This window comes from Choloepus didactylus, chromosome 14 (assembly GCF_015220235.1).
Source record: "Choloepus didactylus isolate mChoDid1 chromosome 14, mChoDid1.pri, whole genome shotgun sequence".
NCBI classification, from domain to species: Eukaryota; Metazoa; Chordata; class Mammalia; order Pilosa; family Megalonychidae; genus Choloepus; species Choloepus didactylus.
In genome coordinates, this window is record NC_051320.1 from 65,612,540 (window position 1) to 65,639,841 (window position 27,302).

The 27,302-nt window shown below is 36.1% G+C and overlaps 1 protein-coding gene across 1 annotated transcript in view; it reads left to right on the top strand.

The window, feature by feature from the left end:
- The window catches only part of PKHD1L1 (PKHD1 like 1), a 192,017-nt gene that overhangs the window by 10,788 nt on the left and 153,927 nt on the right, over window positions 1-27,302 (top strand). The window contains 8 exon segments of the mRNA XM_037802604.1: window positions 12,922-12,979; window positions 14,369-14,462; window positions 17,400-17,453; window positions 17,988-18,061; window positions 18,973-19,015; window positions 22,439-22,509; window positions 23,702-23,812; window positions 25,749-25,838. Of these exon segments, the coding sequence (XP_037658532.1) occupies window positions 12,922-12,979; window positions 14,369-14,462; window positions 17,400-17,453; window positions 17,988-18,061; window positions 18,973-19,015; window positions 22,439-22,509; window positions 23,702-23,812; window positions 25,749-25,838 (595 nt within the window).

The following is a 27,302-nucleotide window of genomic DNA, read 5'->3' on the forward strand; positions in this document are numbered from 1 at the left end:
TTTCTCTCTGCTGTTTCTCACCATTTACATACTCAAGCTACAAACCTGCATTCATCCTTGATTTCCCCCTATCTTTACCATCAGCCACATAGTTATTCAGAAACCAGGTTACAGTGACCTTATCCTCGAATTAGCTCTCGAGTTCATACTTTCCTTATCTCTTTTCCTGCCATGGTCCTGTCATTTCTCACCTAGCTATTACAATAGCCTTCCAATGATTCTCCCTACCTTTCTTCATTACATGTTCAGACTTACCCTTCAAAAACGCAAATATTACTGTACTTTCCCTGCTCGCTATTCCTCCTCACCTGTGTCTGTAGGTTTCCTTTACTGTATAACAGTCTGTAACCAACTCTGTTTCTATCAATGTCTTCTAACATTCTCCCTGACCAAGGACCCATGCACCTTACTCAGTTCTGCTTAGTAAATTGTTTGTCATTGCTCAGAACTCTTGAAATTCCCCCAAGCAGAGCTGAGAGATTTCTGTCACTGGGTTCCTCAGTTGCAAAACAGCTTAGTGCTGAAGCGCAGAGTTCAATTACTAACTCCATCAATTACTACCTGTGACCTTCAGCACTGCTTCAGTTTCCTCATTATCTGTAAAATGGAGATATCATGTAAAATGGATATTGCCTCATATCATTATTATGAGGATTAAATGATGTGATATTTATTAGGTGATCAAAAGGATGGCACATAGTAAACATGCAATAATTTTTAATGTTTTTGTCTTTTTATTCCGTATACTAGTTTAGCATCTAGTTCATTGTACAGTAATTATTGTATTTTAAGCTGTTGTTCTGGGCCAGGGAATGAGATTTATTCATCTTTTGTGCTTAAATTGTGTTTCTGTTTAAATAATTTCTAATTTTATTGGGCTTTGGTCTGAAATTACAATATAAAGAATCAACAATTTTGTTTTAGCAATGTTATACTTGTTTATAATAAAAAACTGAATGTTTTAAAAGGCTAATTAAAAAACAAACAAACAGCAGTCCTTTGCCCACTGTCTCCACCCTATTACCAGTCTCCAGTCAATCACTTTCAACAACTTTAGGTTTTATAAACATGTTACTTAGAAAAATATTTTTTGCTATTTTTGGACCTTTAAAGTTTAGTGATTATTTATTTAGTTCATATAATGGAAAATCAAGATTTAGCACCTATACTCCTATATTAGTTAGCTAGTACTGTATAACACTACTCCAAAACTTAGTGACTTCAACCAGCAACAATTTATATTGTTTCTGCATCCATGGATCAGCTGTGTGTCTCTTCAGTTCAGGGCATGGCTAGAATGATTTCTGCTGGGCTTCTTATGTGTTTGTGGTCAGCTGCAGGTCAGGTAGGAGACTCTGCTGATCTTGGCTAGATTCTTTCACATCTTTGGCACCTCAGTTGGAAGGAACAATCTGGTTAGGCTTTATTGATAATTATATGGTAGCTCGGGCTTATTGGAGTCAGCGATCCCAAAAGAGAGCAGAAATAAGCATGGAGTCTTGATGCCTAGGTTCAGAAGTATTATGTTACATGCTAATGGCCAAAGCAAGATACAAGGCGAGTCTGGGTGTAAGGAGTGGGGAAATAGGCTCCATCTTTTGACATTAGGCTCTGCAAAGTCACATTGAAAAAATGCAGATGTGGGGAGAATAAAAATTGCAGCCGTTTTTGAAACCAGTCTACTATCCCCTTACTTCCAACACACACAAAAATCCTCCCACTCCTTCTCTCAATTAGATGTGCCCTTGTTTTTTCTTAGATCAATATTCATAACATTGTTATGTCTACATAAGTATTATTCACACTCGAACTATGTATTGAACTGTGATTACATTTCCTTTCTTATACAATATTTTGTTTCCCTAGAATTAAAAATTGCCTCTTTTATGGGCATGTATTTGCTTAGTTTTCTCTGCATCAAAGTTTCCACTAGAAATTTAACATCTTTTTAATGTACTCAAACCATTAGGCAATCTAGCAAATCATCCTTGCCTAGAAGACTCCACTCCTGGATTCCTCTGTATTCTTGCTCCTGTACGGACAGGCGATTCACTAGATCTGCTGCATAGCAGTTAGTCGTTGTGGGATCCCTCTTCACCAGCTTTCTGGGGATTTCTACTTCTCCCTCCTTTGTTACCACCTCTTTCCTAAATACTATCTCTTTCCGATTTTCTCCCTCATAATGGTGGAGTAAATTATGCTTAGAAAATACAAATATTTTTAATCCTTCCATTACTAAAACTTCTGTTCTGCCTTTCCACTTGACTGATAGATTAGTTGGAAGTAGAATTCTGGTTTGGCAATGCAATTTGCTTAGAATTTTGAAACGTCTCCATTGTCTCCTGGCTCATTTCTTCTTAAACTATTTTTAGTAAAGGACCATTTTTTTTAAACATTCCATTTGTTGAGGATCGATGTCTTGTAAAATGTATAAAAATGCTTCAAGAATGTTAAGTTGCTGTAAAAGTTCTTAAATGTTTACTCTTACTTTTTCTTCTTATTTTACTAAGGACCAAAAACAAACATTTGCGCATTTATATTTTATCTGGTTAATTAAAAATCCTATACAAAATTATATATTTATAACTTCTAATTTTCATACTTTTTTCCATTGTTATGTTTAATACTTCTTTTACCATTATTCTTCATGGTTTTTATCATACAGATTCTTTGATTATTCTTAAGTTTCAGAACCTTCTCCCTCTTTTTCCTAAGTAATCTGCTCTTCCAATCTCACTGATTCTTGTGATCTTAAAACATGTATTAAAGTGGCACTCTGTTTCTGTTCTGGCACCTCAAAATATAATTGTAACTAGTATATTGTTTAATATGCACCCTTCAATTATTATTTAGATGAGGACATTATGGCTTCAAGAGATCAATTTGCACACATCTTGGTGGTTCCCATACCCTTTCTGTTACTCTGCCTCTAAAAGGAATATTTTGCCCAAAGTCATTTGACTGGATATTTCACTCTCTATTTCTTTTAGATAGATTCCCGCATTAAATAATTCTCTTCTTCTTTTACCACTCTAAGTGTGTAAGAATAAGTCTGGGAGGCGGGGCAAGATGGCAGACTGGTGAGCTGTATGTTTTAGTTACTCCTCCAGGAAAGTAGGTAAAAAGCCAGGAACTGCGTGGACTGGACACCACAGAGCAATCTGTCTTTGGGCATACTTCATACAACACTCATGAAAACGTGGAACTGCTGAGATCACCGAAATCTGTAAGTTTTTGCGGCCAGGGGACCCGCGCCCCTCCCTGCCAGGCTCAGTCCCGGGGGAGGAGGGGCTGTCAGCTCCAGGAAGGAGAAGGGAGAATTGCAGTGGCTGCTCTCATCGGAAACTCATTCTACTGATTCAAACTCCAACCATAGATAGACTGAGGCCAGACACCAGAGACTCTGAGAGCAGCCAGCCCAGCAGAGAGGAGACGGGCATAGAAGGAAAACAACACGAGAAGCTCCAAAGTAAAAGCAGAGGATTTTTGGAGTTCTGGTGAACACAGAAAGGGGAAGGGCGGAGATCAGGCCTTGAGGCGCATATGCAAATCCCGAAGCAAGGCTGATCTCTCTGCCCAGGGCACCTTTCCTTAATGGCCCTGGTTGCTTTGTCTATTAGCATTTCAATAACCCATTAGATCTCTGAGTAGGGCCGTTTTTTTTTTTTTTTTTTTTTTTTAAATCCTTTTTGCTTTTTCTAAAACAATTACTCTAAGAAGCTCAATACAGAAAGCTTCAAAGAATTGAAATTTGGGCACGTCAAGTCAAGAGCAGAAATAAGAGAGCTCTGAGACAAAAGGCAATAATCCAGTGGCTGAGAAAATTCACTAAACAACACAACTTCCCAAGAAAAGGGGGGTGTCCGCTCACAGCCACCATCCTGGTGGACAGGAAACACTCCTGCCCATCGCCAGCCCCATAGCCCAGAGCTGCCCCAGACAACCCAGTGTGACGGAAGTGCTTCAAATAACAGGCACACACCACAAAACTGGGCGTGGACATTAGCCTTCCCTGCAACCTCAGCTGAATGTCCCAGAGCTGGGAAGGGGGAGCAGTGTGAATTAACAGAGCCCCATTCAGCCATCATTTGAGCAGACTGGGAGCCTCCCAACACAGCCCAGCAGCCCAGAACTGCCCTGGGGGGACGGCACTCACCTGTGACATAGCACAGTCATCCCTCAACAGAGGACCCGGGGTGCACAGCCTGGAAGAGGGGCCCACTTGCAAGTCTCAGGAGCCATACGCCAATACCAAAGACTTGTGGGTCAGTGGCAGAGACAAACTGTGGCAGGACTGAACTGAAGGATTAGACTATTGCAGTAGCTTTAAAACTCTAGGATCATCAGGGAGATTTGATTGTTAGGGCCACCCCCCCTCCCCGACTGCCCAGAAACACGCCCCACATACAGGGCAGGCAACACCAACTACACACGCAAGCTTGGGACACCAATTGGGCCCCACAAGACTCACTCCCCCACTCACCAAAAAGGCTAAGCAGGGGAGATCTGGCTTGTGGAGAACAGGTGGCTCGTGGACGCCACCTGCTGGTTAGTTAGAGAAAGTGTACTCCACGAAGCTGTAGATCTGATAAATTAGAGATAAGGACTTCAACTGGTCTACAAACCCTAAAAGAACCCTATCAAGGTCAGCAAATGCCACGAGGCCAAAAACAACAGAAAATTATAAAGCATATGAAAAAACCAGACGATATGGATAACCCAAGCCCAAGCACCCAAATCAAAAGACCAGAAGAGACACACCTAGAGCAGCTACTCAAAGAACTAAAGATGAACAATGAGACCCTAGTACGGGATATGAAGGAAATCAAGAAGACCCTAGAAGAGCATAAAAAAGACATTGCAAGACTAAATAAAAAAATGGATGATCTTATGGAAATTAAAGAAACTGTTGACCAAATTAAAAAGATTCTGGACACTCATAGTACAAGACTAGAGGAAGTTGAACAACGAATCAGTGACCTGGAAGATGACAGAATGGAAAATGAAAGCATAAAAGAAAGAATGGGAAAAAAATTGAAAAACTCGAAATGGACCTCAGGGATATGATAGATAATATGAAGCGTCCGAATATAAGACTCATTGGTGTCCCAGAAGGGGAAGAAAAGGGTAAAGGTCTAGGAAGAGTATTCAAAGAAATTGTTGGGGAAAACTTCCCAAATCTTCTAAACAACATAAATACACAAATCATAAATGCTCAGCGAACTCCAAATAGAATAAATCCAAAAAAACCCACTCCGAGACATATACTGATCACACTGTCAAACATAGAAGAGAAGGAGCAAGTTCTGAAAGCAGCAAGAGAAAAGCAATTCACCACATACAAAGGTAACAGCATAAGACTAAGTAGTGACTACTCAGCAGCCACCATGGAGGCGAGAAGGCAATGGCACGATATATTTAAAATTCTGAGAGAGAGGAATTTCCAGCCAAGAATACTTTATCCAGCAAAGCTCTCCTTCAAATTTGAGGGAGAGCTTAAATTTTTCACAGACAAAGAAATGCTGAGAGAATTTGCTAACAAGAGACCTGCCCTACTGGAGATACTAAAGGGAGCCCTACAGACAGAGAAACAAAGACAGGACAGAGAGACTTGGAGAAAGGTTCAGTACTAAAGAGATTCGGTATGGGTACAATAAAGGATATTAATAGAGAGAGGGAAAAATATGGCAAACATAATCCAAAGGATAAGATGGCCGATTCAAGAAATGCCTTCACGGTTTTAACGTTGAATGTAAATGGATTAAACTCCCCAATTAAAAGATATAGATTCGCAGAATGGATCAAAAAAAATGAACCATCAATATGTTGCATACAAGAGACTCATCTTAGACACAGGGACACAAAGAAATTGAAAGTGAAAGGATGGAAAAAAGTATTTCATGCAAGCTACAGCCAAAAGAAAGCAGGTGTAGCAATATTAATCTCAGATAAAATAGACTTCAAATGCAGGGATGTTTTGAGAGACAAAGAAGGCCACTACATACTAATAAAAGGGGCAATTCAGCAAGAAGAAATAACAATCGTAAATGTCTATGCACCCAATCAAGGTGCCACAAAATACATGAGAGAAACATTGGCAAAACTAAAGGAAGCAATTGATGTTTCCACAATAATTGTGGGAGACTTCAACACATCACTCTCTCCTATAGATAGATCAACCAGACAGAAGACCAATAAGGAAATTGAAAACCTAAACAATCTGATAAATGAATTAGATTTAACAGACATCTACAGGACATTACATCCCAAATCACCAGGATACACATACTTTTCTAGTGCTCACGGAACTTTCTCCAGAATAGATCATATGCTGGGACATAAAACAAGCCTCAATAAATTTAAAAAGATTGAAATCATTCAAAGCACATTCTCTGACCACAATGGAATACAATTAGAAGTCAATAACCATCAGAGACTTAGAAAATTCACAAATACCTGGAGGTTAAACAACACACTCCTAAACAATCAGTGGGTTAAAGAAGAAATAGCAAGAGAAATTGCTAAATATATAGAGACGAATGAAAATGAGAACACAACATACCAAAACCTATGGGATGCAGCAAAAGCAGTGCTAAGGGGGAAATTTATAGCACTAAACGCATATATTAAAAAGGAAGAAAGAGCCAAAATCAAAGAACTAATGGATCAACTGAAGAAGCTAGAAAATGAACAGCAAACCAATCCTAAACCAAGTAGAAGAAAAGAAATAACAAGGATTAAAGCAGAAATAAATGACATAGAGAACAAAAAAACAATAGAAAGGATAAATATCACCAAAAGTTGGTTCTTTGAGAAGATCAACAAGATTGACAAGCCCCTAGCTAGACTGACAAAATCAAAAAGAGAGAAGACCCATATAAACAAAATAATGAATGAAAAAGGTGACATAACTGCAGATCCTGAAGAAATTAAAAAAATTATAAGAGGATATTATGAACAACTGTATGGCAACAAACTGGATAATGTAGAAGAAATGGACAATTTCCTGGAAACATATGAACAACCTAGACTGACCAGAGAAGAAATAGAAGACCTCAACCAACCCATCACAAGCAAAGAGATCCAATCAGTCATCAAAAATCTTCCCACAAATAAATGCCCAGGGCCAGATGGCTTCACAGGGGAATTCTACCAAACTTTCCAGAAAGAACTGACACTAATCTTACTCAAACTCTTTCAAAACATTGAAAAAAATGGAACACTACCTAACTCATTTTATGAAGCTAACATCAATCTAATACCAAAACCAGGCAAAGATGCTACAAAAAAGGAAAACTACCGGCCAATCTCCCTAATGAATATAGATGCAAAAATCCTCAACAAAATACTTGCAAATCGAATCCAAAGACACATTAAAAAAATCATACACCATGACCAAGTGGGGTTCATTCCAGGCATGCAAGGATGGTTCAACATCAGAAAAACAATCAATGTATTACAACACATTAAAAACTCGAAAGGGAAAAATCAATTGATCATCTCAATAGATGCTGAAAAAGCATTTGACAAAATCCAACATCCCTTTTTGATAAAAACACTTCAAAAGGTAGGAATTGAAGGAAACTTCCTCAACATGATAAAGAGCATATATGAAAAACCCACAGCCAGCATAGTACTCAATGGTGAGAGACTGAAAGCCTTCCCTCTAAGATCAGGAACAAGACAAGGATGCCCGCTGTCACCACTGTTATTCAACATTGTGCTGGAAGTGCTAGCCAGGGCAATCCGGCAAGACAAAGAAATAAAAGGCATCCAAATTGGAAAAGAAGAAGTAAAACTGTCATTGTTTGCAGATGATATGATCTTATATCTAGAAAACCCTGAGAAATCAACGATACACCTACTAGAGCTAATAAACAAATTTAGCAAAGTAGCGGGATACAAGATTAATGCACATAAGTCAGTAATGTTTCTATATGCTAGAAATGAACAAACTGAAGAGACACTCAAGAAAAAGATACCATTTTCAATAGCAACTAAAAAAATCAAGTACCTAGGAATCAACTTAACCAAAGATGTAAAAGACCTATACAAAGAAAACTACATAACTCTACTAAAAGAAATAGAAGGGGACCTTAAAAGATGGAAAAATATTCCATGTTCATGGATAGGAAGGCTAAATGTCATTAAGATGTCAATTCTACCCAAACTCATCTACAGATTCAATGCAATCCCAATCAAAATTCCAACAACCTACTTTGCAGACTTGGAAAAGCTAGTTATCAAATTTATTTGGAAAGGGAAGATGCCTCGAATTGCTAAAGACACTCTAAAAAAGAAAAACGAAGTGGGAGGACTTACACTCCCTGACTTTGAAGCTTATTATAAAGCCACAGTTGCCAAGACAGCATGGTACTGGCACAAAGATAGACATATAGATCAATGGAATCGAATTGAGAATTCAGAGATAGACCCTCAGATCTATGGCCGACTGATCTTTGATAAGGCCCCCAAAGTCACCGAACTGAGCCATAATGGTCTTTTCAACAAATGGGGCTGGGAGAGTTGGATATCCATATCCAAAAGAATGAAAGAGGACCCCTACCTCACCCCCTACACAAAAATTAACTCAAAATGGACCAAAGATCTCAATATAAAAGAAAGTACCATAAAACTCCTAGAAGATAATGTAGGAAAACATCTTCAAGACCTTGTATTAGGAGGCCACTTCCTAGACTTTACACCCAAAGCACAAGCAACAAAAGAGAAAATAGATAAATGGGAACTCCTCAAGCTTAGAAGTTTCTGCACCTCAAAGGAATTTCTCAAAAAGGTAAAGAGGCAGCCAACTCAATGGGAAAAAATTTTTGGAAACCATGTATCTGACAAAAGACTGATATCTTGCATATACAAAGAAATCCTACAACTCAATGACAATAGTACAGACAGCCCAATTATAAAATGGGCAAAAGATATGAAAAGACAGTTCTCTGAAGAGGAAATACAAATGACCAAGAAACACATGAAAAAATGTTCAGCTTCACTAGCTATTAGAGAGATGCAAATTAAGACCACAATGAGATACCATCTAACACCGGTTAGAATGGCTGCCATTAAACAAACAGGAAACTACAAATGCTGGAGGGGATGTGGAGAAATTGGAACTCTTATTCATTGTTGGTGGGACTGTATAATGGTTCAGCCACTCTGGAAGTCAGTCTGGCAGTTCCTTAGAAAACTAGATATAGAGCTACCATTCGATCCAGCGATTGCACTCCTCGGTATATACCCGGAAGATCGGAAAGCAGTGACACGAACAGATATCTGCACGCCAATGTTCATAGCAGCATTATTCACAATTGCCAAGAGATGGAAACAACCCAAATGTCCTTCAACAGATGAGTGGATAAATAAAATGTGGTATATACACACGATGGAATACTACGCGGCAGTAAGAAGGAACGATCTGGGGAAACATATGACAACATGGATGAACCTTGAAGACATAATGCTGAGCGAAATAAGCCAGGCACAAAAAGAGAAATATTATATGCTACCACTAATGTGAACTTTGAAAAATGTAAAACAAATGGTTTATAATGTAGAATGTAGGGGAACTAGCAGTAGAGAGCAATTAAGGAAGGGGGAACAATAATCCAGGAAGAACAGATAAGCTATTTAACGTTCTGGGGATGCCCAGAAATGACTATGGTCTGTTAATTTCTGATGGTTGTAGTAGGAACAAGTTCACTGAAATGTTGCTATATTATGTAACTTTCTTGGGGTAAAGTAGGAACATGTTGGAAGTTAAGCAGTTATCTTAGGTTAGTTGTCTTTTTCTTACTCCCTTGCTATGGTCTCTTTGAAATGCTCTTTTATTGTATGTTTGTTTTCTTTTTAACTTTTTTTTTCATACAGGTGATTTGAAAAAAGAAGGGAAAGTTAAAAAAAAAAAAAAAAAAAAAAAAAGAAAAAAGACAAACAAGGGGAAAAAAAAAAAAAAAAAAGATGTAGTGCCCCCTTGAGGAGCCTGTGGAGAATGCAGGGGTATTCGCCTACCCCACCTCCATGGTTGCTAACATGACCACAGACATAGGGGACTGGTGGTTTGATGGGTTGAGCCCTCTACCATAAGTTTTACCCTTGGGAAGACGGTTGCTGCAAAGGAGAGGCTAGGCCTCCCTGTATTTGTGCCTAAGAGTCTCCTCCTGAATGCCTCTTTGTTGCTCAGATGTGGCCCTCTCTCTCTGGCTAAGCCAACTTGAAAGGTGAAATCACTGCCCTCCCCCCTACGTGGGATCAGACACCCAGGGAAGTGAATCTCCCTGGCAACGTGGAATATGACTCCCGGGGAGGAATGTAGACCCGGCATCGTGGGATGGAGAACATCTTCTTGACCAAAAGGGGGATGTGAAAGGAAATGAAATAAGCTTCAGTGGCAGAGAGATTCCAAAAGGAGCCGAGAGGTCACTCTGGTGGGCACTCTTATGCACACTTTAGACAACCCTTTTTAGGTTCTAAAGAATTGGGGTAGCTGGTGGTGGATACCTGAAACTATCAAACTACAACCCAGAACCCATGAATCTCGAAGACAGTTGTATAAAAATGTAGCTTATGAGGGGTGACAATGGGATTGGGAAAGCCATAAGGACCAAACACCACCTTGTCTAGTTTATGGATGGATGTGTAGAAAAGTAGGGGAGGGAAACAGACAGACAAAGGTACCCAGTGTTCTTTTTTACTTCAATTGCTCTTTTTCACTCTAATTATTATTCTTGTTATTTTTGTGTGTGTGCTAATGAAGGTGTCAGGGATTGATTTAGGTGATGAATGTACAACTATGTAATGGTACTGTAAACAATCGAAAGTACAATTTGTTTTGTATGACTGCGTGGTATGTGAATATATCTCAATAAAATGATGATTTAAAAAAAAAAAAAAAAAAGAATAAGTCTGAAGCCATGCTTAGCTTTACATTTCAAAATTTATCACTTTTTCTTGACAGTCTGAAAATTCCTCTCTCTTAGTTTAAGTAGATATCTGGGCATTGTTTGTTTTTTTTTTAAGGTTGTCCCTGAATGGTAAGGAGGATCAACTATTGGGAATCTACCGGGTTCTAGATTATTTTGTTTATTATATTTGTATCCATGAAGAGGCCATTCTTTACGACCAGAAAAACTTCAGTTATTCCTTGAAAATGTTGCCCATGTTTCTGGCCTTTTTTTTCTGAGGCTGGGGTCTTCTTGACCTATTTCTAGGTCCTTGCTTTCTCCTGCACTATTTGTTTCTAATTGTAGGTTGTCACTTGCATGTGTCTGTTACTGAGGACTCTTTATTTTGCCTCATGAGCTCTACTCTTGGCCTATTCAGTATGTGCTTTAAATCAATTACAGATTTAATTTTGTTTTTCTCATTGTAGTATATTTCCCTTTCACAGTAATTATTTCTCATTTTACCCTTTAAAAAGAAGTTATCCTGTGTTTATTTGAATAATAATAACAAATAATTAATATTATCTTCCAAGTGCCAGGTGTTGCTCTAAATATTTTATGATTATTAACACTTGACTCACAACAATCCTATAACTGGATACTAGTATTATTGTCTCTATTTCATGGATGATAAAACCAAGGCACTGAGAAATTATATTGCTTACCAAGGTCACACAGCCAGGGGTGGTAGAACTCAAATTTGAAAGTGGACAGCCTGACTCTAGAATCTGAGCTCTTAACTGTGGTGCCTCCAGCCTCATATATGTGTGTAGAGATACTTAAGTATCTCTAACAGGTATGTATTAGTTTTCTATTGCTGCCATAATAAATTGCTACAAACTCAGTGGCTTTCAACAACACAAATTAATTATCTTACAGTTCTGTAAATTAGAATTCTGATACAGGTTTCACCAGGTTAAAATCAAGGTGTCAGGGGGGCTGCACTCCTTTCTGGAGGCTCTAGGAAAGATCTGTTTCCTTGCCTTTGATAGGTTCTAGGGGCTGCCCAAATTCCTTGGCTTGTGGCCCCTTCTCCATCTTCAAAGTCAGTAACATTGGGCCCAGTCCTTCTCACCCACATCACTCTTATCTTGCTTGCATATTCACCTCTCCTTCTCTAACTCTGACTCCTCTTCTGTCTTCCTTTTCCACTTAAAAGGTCCCTTGTGATTACATTGGGCTCACCTGGATAATCCAGGCTAATCTTCCTACTTTAAACTCAACTGATTAGCAACCTTCATTCCATCTGCAACCTTATTCCCCTTTGCCATGTAACCTTCCATATTCACAGGTTCCAGGATTAGGACATGAGCATCTTTGAGGAGTGGGGGACATTATTTTGTCTGCCACAAATACTAGAGTTTCCATCACACTGGTGGCCTCCCTGTAATTCTGCTGTCTTCCAGTTCCCCTTTGGAGTCAAGTTCCTAAGAATTATACCTGAGTAGCTCTAGAAAATTGTCATTAACTTGGTTATAAAAGCTTACTTTCCTGGGTTTTCCCCCTGTTTTGTTTCTGTTCTCCTCCTCCTCCTCTTTCTTTTTTGTGAACTTTACATTTCTATTCTTTATTGAAACTTTTTTTTCTTTAATTTTTCTTCATGGTTTTAACCGAGAATAGGCTTTCTATAATGTTATTCCACCAAATTCCTGAAAGGTTTTACCACAGAATCTTACCACTGTGATTTGGCTTATATTGATGACAAAAGGATGATTTGAGTTTTAAAGTGCCAGACTAAACATTTTGAAATATCACAATAATAGAAATGAAAGTGGACTTTTAGAGGATAAGGGAAGGATCTTGAATAACGGGAATAATATTCTAAATTTTACTTCTTATGTGTAGAAGGCAATATTTTGACAGTCATATCATAGATATTGTTGAAATATAAATTATGGAAGAAGTAGAAACACTCGATAAAACTATGGGTAAAATAGAGATAAGACCGCTTATTGACATTATTTTACAGGCAAAAAGCTTCAGAACCCCAACAATAAGGAGCATCACACCTTTATCTGGAACTCCAGGTCTGTTATGTGACAGCTAAAATACCTTTTGGTTATCATAATTAATACATTTCAAGTTACTTTTTACTCTGTAAGATAAATGCCCAAAAATTTATATCATTTTCCTGATTATAAAAATTATACCCAGTCATCACAGTTAAGTTAAAAAAATAAATTATTTATAATCCTACCTCACACAGAGATCAATGATTAACAACTTGATGTATTGTCTCCAGTCCTAACCTGTGAATATATGTGAAGTATGAAAATATATATTTTATTATAGAATTGGAATATATGTGCACACATACAAGCACGCAGGCACACATAAGCACCACAGTGTTGTAGTCTACTTTCCCACTTAAAATTATGTGGTGAATATTTTTCCCAGTCATTAAAATTCTTTAAAGATGTGATTTCCCAAGGTTATCAGTATCTTTGAAAAATTATTTTTAATGGCTGTATCTGAATCTACTATAATATAGTCAACTTCTCCCTTCTGGACATTTAGCTAGCTTGCAAATGTTCATTATAAAAACTATAATAATACCAATTTATAATTCCAACAGCACCACATGAGAATTTTGTAACTTTGACATTTCTAAGTACTATTTTTTCAATTATTTATATTAAAAAATTTTGTAACTTTGACATTTCTAAGTACTATTTTTTCAATTATATATATTAAAAAATATGGTAGGTCATTTAGAAGTTTTTTCATGTCTTTGATTTTATGTAATGGAATGTATTTTAGGTTTACTGACCATTTATATTTCTTCTGTTGTAAATTTCTTGTTTATCTCCTTTGCTTAATTTGAAGCTAGTCATCTTTTTTCATCCTAAGTCATAAGAATTCTTTATGTATTAAGGATTTTAACCATTTTATGTCATTTTTATAGCAAACATTTTTTCAAATGTATCATATGCTTTTAAAAATTTATTCAGGTTTTTCTGTCATTCAGAGACTTTTAATATTTATTATCAAATCTATAGATCTTAACTTTGTTATGTCTTCTTTCATATTTATGCTAACAACCCACCATCCCAAGGTTATATAGATGATATATAAATATTCACCTATTTTGCTAGGGTTGAAAATGATTTCTTATGATTTTACTTTTTATATTAAACTTTTATTTCATCTAGAATTTATTTTGTTTTAATGTAAAGTAGACATCTTATTTATTTTTTCCAGTTAATCACCCATTGACACAAGCAAGTCTTCCATGAAACACCTCTTTAGGTACTGACTATGTTTGCTAGAACTTTCAGAACAATACTAAACAACAGTGGTGAACAGGGCATATAAGTATATGGATGCTGGTTTTATTGGGAATACTCCTAATGTTTTGATATCAAATGTGTGAGGAGATATCCTTACTCAGAACTTTTTTCCCCTTCTGTTATTAGGTACATTAATAACAATCCAAGGCAGAATCTTCACTGATGTCTATGGAAGTAACACTGCACTAAGCTCAAATGGGAAAAATGTTAGGATTTTAAGGTAAATTTTTGGATGTTGAAATATATTCTGATAACTCAGATGGGATCTGATATTTTATAAATAGTGGGTCCAATGATATTATTAACCACCACAATGTGATAGGACTAACCAGTGTTTTTTAGCAAAATTATAGGAAGAAATATAGACTGTTGGATAATTCATTGACATGAAAGTAGTGATCAAGATGGCTTTCTTTTCTGATCTAATTCCTTCTCTTTCTGTGATGGATTTTATTAATAGAAGACACATAGTAGCAAGTCCAATAGCAATTGAGTTAGAGTCATAGAGCATTATTACCAGAGGATACCTTCAAGATTTCATCTAACTACCTCTAAAAACGCTGAGGCCTAGAGGTCACGTTTCTTAGTCAAGTTCGGGAGGAAGAACCAAGTCTCCCAACAGGCAGTTTGGCACTTTTTCTGCTATAGCATGGTGGACAGAAAAGAGCACTGAAAAGTGGTTAGTAATCTGTTAACAGGCCAGGGTTTGAATCCTGGTTCCTCTATTTACCAGCTGGAATAAGATGGTAACATGGGCCATTTACCAAACATCAAAAAATGATTATATTTTGGGCTGGAAACAGCATTGTCACTGGAGTTGTCTTCCTATAACATAGGTGGACTTATCTCAGTTTTGCCTTAAAAGACTGAAAGTCCTCTTCATTTCCTACAGAAGAAAGAACAGATTCTGTATCATGGCTTTCAAGATGCTTCAGCCTTATTTAATGCATGTATAAAATGAGTGAATTGCTAAATAAATAATTCAGATAGCAATAGGCAATAGATATATTTGCACATATATATGCACATGCATATAAAATATATATAGATATATTTGCACATATATATGCACATGCATATAAAATATATATAGATATATTTGCACATATATATGCACATGCATATAAAATATATATACATGTGCATATACACATGCACATTTAATATATATACATATGCACATATATACACATATGCATATATAATTTGTAAAATGAGGGATTCGAGAGGTGTTAAATGAAGTAAAGGTGATTTATCTGGCATTCTGTGAGGTAGAACTCTCAATTAAATTACATGTGCATACATCTGAAATATTCTGGAAATTTTCATATCAATTCCTATATATAATAAAAGAACTGCTAAATAGATAAACAATTATTTAATATTTGATACAGACAATTTAGCATAAGTAAAGATTTTGTCTGTTTGTGTAATTTCAGTGTTATGGACTGTTGGTATCTATTTCTTAGATGGAATATTATAAGTTACCCTTTCCCATATTGATACCAGGAAATAATACTTCTAATTTGCAAAAAGAGATTCCTTTGTTTTTTCCCCACTGTAGCTGGAATTTGTGCTTAATACAAGGTAATGGGTGGGAAGTATTTCATAAATTCACAGAATCACTAAGTCAGAAAGGACCTCAGAGGTCAGGCCAACCCTTGTACTCGGAACCCTGAAGTATTATATATAAATACACAAAACATTTCATATGCCTATTAATGGGAGGGTGGGAAGGTCTTGGAGCTGCATTTATCTCATTTCCTCCATGTTAATTATGACACTAAGGCCACTGAGGCATTTCATGTGCCTGGATTCTGTTATTAGTGAGGAAATAGAGAGCCGTGGCTGTGTGCTGGGTGGGAAGCCTGGAGACCTGAGGGCTAAGCTGTGTCTGTCTCTCACGTCTTGTGAATTCTGGCAAATCTCCCAATTCAGACCAGTCACAAATTATAGAAGGCATTCAAAGGAATAGAGAACATAGTGCCTACTAAGGAGCTATGGTCTATTCGTTCAGGTGAGAAAAAATTTAAAAGTTATGTGTTGAAGGCCAAATAGGTAATATTACCACACATGCACATATCCAGACCACTGTGGGCATCAGAGTGTGGTTAAGAGTGGGTGTAGACTAGAGACAAACTGTCTGGATTTATGGGTTGCAGCTTTGGTCAAGCTGCTTATTCCCTCTGCCTCGGTTTCTTCATCTTAAACATTAAAAAGGATAATTGCTACTGATTCAGAAGACAGTTGCATGGGTTAAACACAGTAAGAGCCTGAAAGTGTTAGGGGCTAAATTTATTTAGTTGGAATGAGTCAGGGGCTTTGAAGGAGAATTTGAATCCGTGTTATCACATAATGGGTACCATAATTCATTTTACTAACTTCACAAACCTAAGGTAATGATTAAATGGAAAGATTTGTGTGTAAAAGTGTATTTAAAAGTTCAAAGCTCTCTGCAAACAGAAGTCCTTATTTTTATAGTCCAGGTGTGTATCGGAACTTGTGAATCTAGATTTGCTGCTACGGAGGCTGCATGCTTTATTCTGGAACTACGAGGGATACTATATTAGTTAGTCCCCTGGGAGCCTCCAACTGCATCACTATCTATGAGCCTTAACGTGATAGATCAGACCCGATCAGCTTGAGCACGTGCGAAAGCAGGTGACCTCGCAACCTAACCCTGCTTCTTCTCATTGTATTATTCCCATTTATATATCACTGATGCCGCTGGATTTTCACTTCATCCTAATAAGTTTTTGGTGCCTCTGTTGTTTACCTTGCTTAATTCCTGCAGTATGAAACTTACTAAAAATTATGGCTTTTATCTGAATTAATTGCCCTTCAGGTAGATGAGTCCCCATTATCTGCTTCTACTTTTCCTTTCCCCGTGGTACTTAATGCCTTCTAATTCACCATGTAAGCCATGACTATAATATTTATTGTCAGTCTCCCCAGTTAGAACATCAGTCCTGTGAGGGCAGGGATCACTGCCATGTAATAAGTGTTCAGTAGATGTTTGTTGAATGAATGAGTGATGGATCATAATACATGATTGAGAGAAAAATATAAAGTGACTAGTGAGCTTGATGGGAGGAGAGCATTTTGAAACAGTTCATTCAATACAATTTAATCTTTTCTAATAAAAATATTTATGCAGAGTATATATTGGAGGAATGCCCTGTGAGCTTCTCATACCACAATCTGATAATTTGTAAGTAATTCAAATACTTTTCCTTAGAAAAATAAATAGCAGATATAAATATACTAATTTTAAATAGTAATTTCTAGAAATACTTCATAACTAAATGCTTTATAATATAGCATAAATTATAATATATAAATACCAAATTAGCAGTCATTTATATATTAAGTGTTACCTGATGTTCCCTTATGTCTCTAATGTAGTATAATATGAACAACTATCTACATTATTATGAGAAAAGATTTTTGAGAAGTATCTTTATCAAGTAATTGTTCCACTTGGTAGTATTTTAAATATTTAAAAAGAAACATCAAAGGGGATAGCCAAATTAATTATAAAATCTTTAAATGTTAAATGAAGTTTTATTCAAACCTCTTCAAACAAGGTTGGGAAATATTTTCATTATACAGAGATTTTGCTTGTAACAAAAGTTTCTGTCGTGATACACATTCTAAAATTAATAAGATGCTTTTTAAGGGAAAGACAAATTTTTAAATTTTAGTGTCAATATAAAACTTGATATTAACAAGTATATTTTATTAGGTATGGTCTAAAATTGGACCATCCAAATGGAGATGTGGGTTCCATGATTTGTAAAATGACTGGAACTTATATTGGTAAGTGTTGGTCATCATTCTTCATAATTCTCACAGATGCATGTCTCAAAATATTTCCTTGTTTTGTTCTCTCCTAAACCTCTTCTCACCCTTTTCAAAAAATTAGTATTTTCTCTTTTTCTTGGCTTCTTTCCAGTTTCATGCAAACATGTATGAATTAACTTTTTCTTAAGGTTTACATTTTAGGTCAGCTTCTCCAAGTTTCTTTTTCTTTCTCCTTCCATCCTCTAGAGGATTCTTTGACTAATTTAGCTATATTACCTATAGGCTTCATTATACTCCATTTTACCCCCTTGCTATTGGAATCCATAGATCTTCTAGTTCTTGAATCACTTCACTTGCTTCTGCCTCAGTACCTTTGGAAGTTTCCTATCCTGAACATTTCAGATAAAATGTCAAGTCCTCAAAAAAACCTTCCATGACCCCCTATATTACATTCTCAAAGTTTACTCTATTTTCTTTGATAGCCTTATCACAATTTTCAGTCATGTTTGTTTCATTTTACCTAATAATTGTATCTTCCAATAGACAGTGTGCTCCAGGAAGAGGACAATATCTATGTGCTCAGTCTGCATCTCTCTGCACCTAGCAGAGTGTCTAACACCATTAAATAGCTGTTGAATTAATGAATGAAATGTGAGGACAATATGATTATATATCTATATTTTATTATTTCTTTATTATTATATTTAGTCAGGTTTTTCTAGTTATAATCTTGAGAAATCTTGTGTGCATTTTAAAAATGTAAGTACTTCTTTAAGATGGTCCAGTTTTTGTTTCTTTAAGTATTAATAGGTAGTTGTATAATTCCAGTTTTGATTTTATATTTCTTTTCTGTACCTTTAAATCAGTTTTATAATATATTGTCTCCTGTGATTGACAATTTAATTATATATTTTAATTAATTCCAGGTCATCACAATGTCAGCTTCATCTTAGATAGTGATTTTGGAAGGTAAGTCATTCTGTAAATAATAATTTTCATAATTGACTCAATGGGGTGGATAAAATAAAATGTGTACCTTGTGCTATAGACCTAGAGGTGAAAAATGTATTCACTTTCATCCCCCAAATTGACTTTTAAAGTGTCTGTGACTCCCTGTCACTCATAATTTGCATCTCATTTTGACTTTTCAATTGTTGGGAAATCTGACATTAACTAAAACAACAACAAAAAAAGTGTTTGCTTACAGTATTAAAAAGTGTTATTTTATGTGTGGTAGTTCTTATTTAATTGTAGTTCTGATAATTAAAGCAATTAAATTTTGATTTCAACTAATGTAAGAGTAATTAAAACCTCATAGTTAATATTATCTGAAAATGGTTTTCTATTAAAGTATCAAGACATGTAAAGTTGTCAAAGATAGTTCAGCTTTTAATTGTCCAGTTTAACACCATTGTTAATAACTTATATTCATGATGTTTAATAAAGCTAGAACTCATTTCCAGTTATCCTACATCCTAATTTAAGTAAGAAAGATCATTGTACATATATAGAAATATCAGAATATGCCAATTTTACCATCTCTTGCAAACCTCATTTGATATAATAATAACTATAATAATAACTATAGCTAACATTTAGTGGCAGGTGTGGTGTTAAACTCTATATACATGATCTAGTTTAATCTTCCCGGACAGTCTATAAATTGAGTACTGTCATCCTCCCTGTGTTGCACACAGGGAAAATGAGACTAAGGAATGTTAAGTAATTTGTCCAGGGTTATTACCTAGTAGGAAGCAAAGCTGGTGTGTGAACCCATGCAGTCTAGCTCTAGGACCTGAGCTTTTCATTCTAGTTGTTGTACCATGATTGCAGGAGGGTTTCAGCCACAAGTGCCATGTCTCATTGCTACTTAACATCCTGATCCAGGACTCTCTACCAGGGTGGCATCATCCCACTCCCAGGATAATTTGCAAACCTGTGGGGTATTTGTTGGCTGTCGCCATAACTGTGGCATGCTAATAGCCTTTAGTGGGCAGGACCATGGATGTGCAAAACCTAAATGAATTGTCCAAGATGCCATAGCACATCCCATTGAGAAATACTGGCCAGCTGACAGCAGACTGCAAGAGAAGGATGATCCTTGGTTCCTGCCCGCATGGATTTGCAATGGAGGTAGAGAGATCGAATTTACTATCACAATATTTTAAGACCCCTGTGGGTAATTGGTTTATGACCAAGTGGTGCTTGGGCTGGACACTTTAGTATAGACTAATATAGACTGGACTGAATAATTACAATCCAAGGGCAAATCAGAGTGGTTGATTGATAAATGGTGCTAGGAGTCACGTTTGTTATATACATGGGGTAAGTGATTTAGAGTCCCATATTTATAGTTATTCTCTTCACAGGCATGGCTGACTTACATATAACTTGATAGAATAGGGCAGTAGGATTTTATTGAAAATATTAGAAAACCATGTTAGAAGCAACAATTATTAAGTTTTAAATGACTTCTTGAACCACCTTTGGCTCTTTTATGCTTTTAATACCACTCCTCTATAGTGAGAAAAATGGATTCTTAGTTCTGAATCTGTATGAAAGGTATTAACAGCCAAATCCATCATATATCACTCAGAGAAATAATTATCAGAAAGTAGGTTTGACTGATCAGGCTTGAATGTGTCTGAGAAGTATACTTATATCAATGCACTCCATTAATATGACAGGAAAATTTCAATTTAAAAATGCCAGCAAATTTTTATGTAAAATAGGCAAAAAATACCTCATAAAATTGTTGATTCTGTGATCAGAATCATTGTGCTTCTTTAAAAAAACAAAAAAACAAAAAAACCCCACTAGCTGTCCTTTTGAATTAATGTCTCAGCATTAAGGAAAATGTGTTTCTATGTGAAACATTCTTAGGAATTTAAGATAACTGTTAGAAATACTATATTCATGTCCTAAAACTCTATTTTAAAAATTACATTGCATTGTTAGGATGTTAAATCATTTCATAAGTTATAAAATTAGTATTTTAAAAATTTCAGGAGCATTTTTGAATATCAGAGGAACCAGTTAAAGACCGTTGTGGCACCCATTCTGTGTTTCTTTTAATAGCCAACCTTCTCTCCTCTTTTACCCTAAGTTTAAAGAACAGCTGTTTCAAACTGATAAGGTCCAGATGAGGCTGCCTTAATTGAAAAATGCCTTGTCATTATCAATGAATTAGTGAAAATCACCTCAGTGTCATTCAAAATAAATTGCTTTCAAATTTTATTTCAGGAGGCCATTTTTGCACTAATTTAAGAAGCAGATTTAATTTTTCACATGCAGAATCTGACCAGAAACAATATTGTTGGAGCTAGCATGGTTTCACATCTTTGGGAAATTGAACTAAGGCTAACAACATGAAAACATAAAATCCAGTATGAATTTCTTAAATAACTAACTTAGCACAAACTATTTCCAGGGACTCTTTAGTCTTACAAATGCACGTTTTATTGTCTGAGTTAGATTTTTAGGAGAGCTAACGGCTTGACTCAACTACAAGATTTGCATTTTCCTTTTAGATTCTAGTTCAGCATGTTATAATTATGATGATTGGATCTTGAGTCTTAATGTTTGAATTTAACTTTTCTATGAATTTCATTCAGTTAATTAAGACGAACACATGTAATTTCCTAGGATAAGATTCTTTCCCTTAGTAACTCTACAGGTGAAGGAAGTACAAGTGTGTATCTATCAAAAAATATGAGCAGGCTTTGCCTTTTTTAAGGGTGATTTAAATATGATGAATTCATGTTAACTTACTCTCACCCATTTGTATCTCACACAGGCTACTAGGCAGTGGGGAGTACTGGGTAGTAAACAAGTTAGGAGTCAGGGATTCTAACTCAAAAACCACCTGGCTTCAAATTCTGTCCTTGCCACTTACATGCTTTTTGATCCTGAGCAAGATACATAACCTCTCTGAGCTTCACCTAACCCATGGGTTTGTTGTAAGGATTAAATGGTATAATAAATACAAAGCTCTTAGCCCAGTACCTGATAAGTAGTTAATAAATGCTTGTTATCATAACACTAAATGGACAGTGTCAGTGGAAGAGCCCAGCCTTTGTGAGGGGCAATCCTCTTGTCTGTTTTTTTATGTTAATATAATTTAAAAAAAATCAACTTTATTGAGGCATAATTTACATACAGTAAGAGGTACATATTTAAGTGTGCAGTTCAGTGAGTTCTTACAAATGTATAGCCATGTGTCATTAGCAACCAAATCATGAAACAGAATGTTTTTATCTCCTCTCCCCTGAAGTTCCCTCATGCCTCTGTACAAGTGACTGATATGGTTTCTATTATTAAAGTAAAAGACACATTTTCCTAAAATAAACGTTATTCTTAAAACTGGAATTTTTACTTTTTTTTTTTAAACAGGAGTTTCCCACAGAAAATGACGTATTTTGTTTCTTCTCTCAATAAAATTTCAATGTTTCAATCTTATGCAGGTATGTGGTCTTTCACTTTGTGTGTTTGTGGTATGTGAGAGAATGAGAGCAAATTTTAGACAATAATACTTGTAAGGTGTGCTATTATTTTATGAACTGTTAAGAAACAAAAGCCACCTGGTTTTTTTTATGAAAGGGTCATCTTTGAAACCCTGACATTAAGCTAGGACCCTGAAAAATACATTTCTAGTATAAGGTTGTTTGAGAAATAAACTTGTCACACCAAAAGAGACAGCAGGGAAGTGTTTCAACTTTGGCTGTGGGTGGAGGGAGGAGAAAACCCTCATCTGTCCATTTAAATTACAAGATGCCAGTACTTTCTCAGATTTGAGGCCAGAATTTAGGTTCTCAGTGTGGGCCAATGGAATCCTCAGTCAGATATTAATTTAATTTAATTTAATTTAATTTGAAGAAGTCTCAGATTGGTAGTACACCCAGAAAGTGTCAGAAGGAAACACAAATCCTCCTGAAAGAATTTTACTTCATTCCAGATAAGGAGAGATTTAGTGGCACCTTCAGATTTCAAAGATACTAAAATGTAAAAAAAAGTGTAGTTTGGAGTCAATCAAATGTGAAATACCCTGGCTTTTTCTAGAAATTTGTTGAATGTGAGAACTCATGTGTAAGAATACATAGAACTGTGGTAGAATTTAATAAGATTAAATATTACTAAGAATTTATTGTATGTCATACACTGGGCTAGTTTATCAAAACATCTAAAAGTTTTACATACAAAACCAAAAGAAATCCAATTATACCTAATATATTAATATATGAGAAAAATGTAAATATAAGAGGTTGGTCTGCAAATGAAGGAAAGATTGATTCTTGTAGAGCAAATGGGAGAAGCAGCTGTTCTACTTGCCTTCCTGCCTTTCCTTTTGGAACCAAACTTCTATGCTCAGCCCACATTTTCCTTACTCCCTCGATCCTCCATTACCTCAGTCTTTTAGCACCAGTAACCACTGAAGTCTGGTCCCCGGGGAATGTAGGTCTTGGTGAAAACAATGTTTCTTGTCCTTTTTGGAGAACTGCATCAAATAATGAAACATCTAATTCTTTCATTCAGCAATCCAATATCTATTCTTTGCAAGGTTCTGTGGGTAGGTAATTAAGGAAATTAAAAAAAAATCAAGCATTTGGTTTGTGCATAATATTCATGACATTTTATTTAATGTGCTTTGCCCCCCAGAGGTCACTAGAATTTCACCTTCACAAGGAAGTGTTCAAGGTGGCACCAGGCTAACAATAAGAGGACGGTTCTTTGATAAAACAGATTTGCCAACCAGAGTTCTAGTTGGAGGTATTTTTAATATGTTACTTTATAAGAACAACTCCTTCCTTTATCTTTAACAATTTGTAGGGTGATTAGTAGTCTTTTCTCAATCAATGTCTTAACTTTTTAAATGGGGTATTTTTACACAGGTATTTTGGTGCAGGGGCTTGATGCTTTTCCCACTGCAGTTTTCCAGTGAGGGCTGCTTTTTGCAGACTTCTGTGACTAGGACTTGGGCTCTGAGGTCGGCACCTAAGACATTGTGTAGTAGCATCGTGATTGCCAACCATCAATTCCTCACCACAATTTAGGGACACACCTGCTCTCTATTTAATTAAGTTCTTAAATGCCCTTCTTGAACTGTTGTTACTTTTCAATGGTTGACTAGTTATATGAAAAATTAAAGTAATTTTGGGATCCTGTCCTCACATCCTTCTCATATACTTTGTTTCATCTGCATATAAGCAATTACTGATGATACTGGCCTGGGAAGAATATGTAACTATGTGTTTACAAATGCACTTAGCATTCAGTTCTCTGATTATGCATCATTTTTATGTATCTGGTCTAGATCTGTTCATAGGTGGTGAGATAGCCAGATCAAAAGGGAGGTTGGGGTGAAAGTGATAGTGGGAATCTTCCCGTTCAGTCATAATGGCTACCTTGACAGGCAGGGTATCGGATGCCTGTCCAGGCAACTGGGCACATTCTTTTTCTGATATAGTCCTCCTGCTTTGGCAATTTCTACCTTTCAAGGAATATGCCCATGAGCCAGCCAAATGCTGTTTCAAGAAGGAAATAAATATAAAGCAACCTCATCTAACATACACACAGTATCTATCTGCACCCATGAATCCTTCTTGGCCATCTGCATAAATGTTAAAACCTGGGTTATACCATTTTTAAATTTTATATACTGTATTTTCTGGTCTTATATTATAAATATTAAAACCAGAGTCATAAAATATTTTAAACTTATATAATGTGCCTTATGAACTAGTATTACGCTTATTTTGACAATGATATAATTGTTATGAAGGATAGCATGATAATTTGCTATCAGATTTCACTGCCAATGATGGGGTATCCACACTGGAGATTTTTGAAACCTTAATAATTTCTTGAAAATAGTCATCTGTTTATGTCTCGTTCCTTTAATCCAAAGAAAATGGATTAAGTTGGTCTAATATCTCTATTTTCTAGTTCAGTTTTCTTGTATCTACGAAGTATTAAAAATAGTGAAAGGTAGTGTTGAAAGTTTAAATTTACCAGGCCACCAAGCAAATCTTTTCAAAAGTAACTCCTTCCATTTCCCATGCCCTTTCCTTTTGTGAGCTGTGATGACCATCTGAGGGCCAGCTCCACATGAGGCACTGTGAGGGGCACAGGGACATCTAAAATAGGGACCCTCCCCCAAGTCTAATTGTGCCTGTGCATACATTATAGTCATTCTCTTTTTGACCTATGTCTGTTTTGCTTTTATCCAGCCTGTGAAAATATTATTTAAAAAGTATTATCCTTTTTGTTTTCATTTGAACAACTTGGACCAAACTACCATTTTCTTACCTAAGAAGACTGGAATCATCTACCTTTGGAAATTGTGACCACAGATGGGTTTATTCAACAACTTATTTACAAGAAACAAAACATAAGACATCTCTGGAGACAGATGTGAAATAATCTTATGAGATAGTTTATCAAATTTTATATTTTGTTTCTCAGATGTGAAATTTTCTATTTCAGTCTAGAAATATTTTTCCAGAAAAATATTTACTTGTGGAAGTATGGTAACTAATGACTGAGGAGCTCTAATGGAGAGTATGAAAAGGAAATGAAGAGTCCCCAACTTTTCCTCTTGCTTGTCCAACTTTCTTTCAAATGAAAAACATACTTCTAGAAAGGCTGCTATGAATTGCATTCAGAAGGCTCAGTAGTAACAGTTCTGTCCCTTGCCCCTCTATAGGTCAGGACTGTGATATTTTGAATGTCACAGAAAATACTATATGCTGCAAGACACCACCCAGACCTCATAGTCTCAGAACTGTATATCCAGGTAAGTTACCGTAGGAGAGAATGGCCATGTCTATATTTTCATTAAAAAAAGCATTTTGACATATGTCATTAATTTTTTAAAAAAGGTGTTTTTTTTTTTTTGGCTTTTTTTATTGGAAGAGAATTATAATAAATTTCCTCCTACTTTTTTCTTTGTACTCTCTGGGTTAGGAAACATTTGTATTTAAGTAGCTGAATCAAGGCTACACCAGTGGATGTAAACCCATCTTAAATTCCCCAGAAACATCATACTGAAAATAGCTTGTCTCTGTTGATACAGAACAATGGTGCCTTTATTTCAAATTAAATGATTATTACTAACTGCTGGTATAGGCTTATGGGAGATTGTAAAAACTTTCCTGGTTAAAAAAAAATGGAGGAAGTTAAATCCTTATTGTTCTAGAATGATTTAGGAGTGAAAAAGAGAGGATGAGAGAAATATAGCAAAATCATTTTTAAACTCTCCTCTTGTGGCCTAGTGAAAGTGCAGCTGTGTATATTTTGAGGGTAGTGTAGATCTCAAATCTTGTGCACACAGTCAAATCTCCTCCTCGCCTCTCCCTCCACCAAACCCTCTTCACTTTATTTCAATCTTTATCCAAAACTGTAAAAACTGTTAAAAATGTATAGTCCTGAGCTTCAGTTACTGACCTTTAAAGCTCCTGGGAAGTGGGGGAGAGGATGTTAGGACAAAAGTTCATGATTCCACCTCCAGAGAAAAGGGAAGCCTCAGGCGAGGTAAAGGACTAGAACACCAGGCACTGTAAAGAGCCGGTTCCCTTCTGTCCCAGCACCAGTTAAAGTCACCCCAACCCCCTGCCCCAAACCCTTCTTTTCAATCGAGAAGAAAACGTTTAAAATTCTTGAGACTTGTCCAGTCTCAAGAACTGTGTTCTTGGTTGATATTTGAAGACAAGTAAATTCTGTTTACCAAACCCGTAAATTTCTTTGCTTTGAATATTAGAAAAAAAAATGTTGAGTTTAAAAAATTTTATATTTGTAGTTGATAACTTTGAAGAAAGTTGTATATATCAGAGAATGCTGCTACAGTAAAAGGTTGAATTGCTCAAGCTTTTTCTCCAACCATGCTCAGCTGAAGAGGAGAAGCTGTTGTATTCCAGATCCAGACAAGCTTAAAGCTACTGGAGGAGGGCATGAGCCTGATTGTTGGTGAATTTTTTTAAAAAAGTCAAAACAAAGCAGAGAGGGAAATGGCTCCTTTCTGACTAGGAAAAACAATTATTAGAGGCTTTACACTGGCAAATGTAGATATACCTTTAAAGAAAATACTCTCTTTCTGATTGTGTCCAAGAAAGAGATGAAATCCAAAACCAGAGGGAATGATGAAAGAAAGGAAGAAGGAAGGAAAGAAGGGAGGGAGGGAAGAAGGGAAAGAACTGCTGACAGAAATCTTAAAGCCAACAGTGCTTGCTCTTTAATTAGTTGTAAGCCACTAATTGAGTAA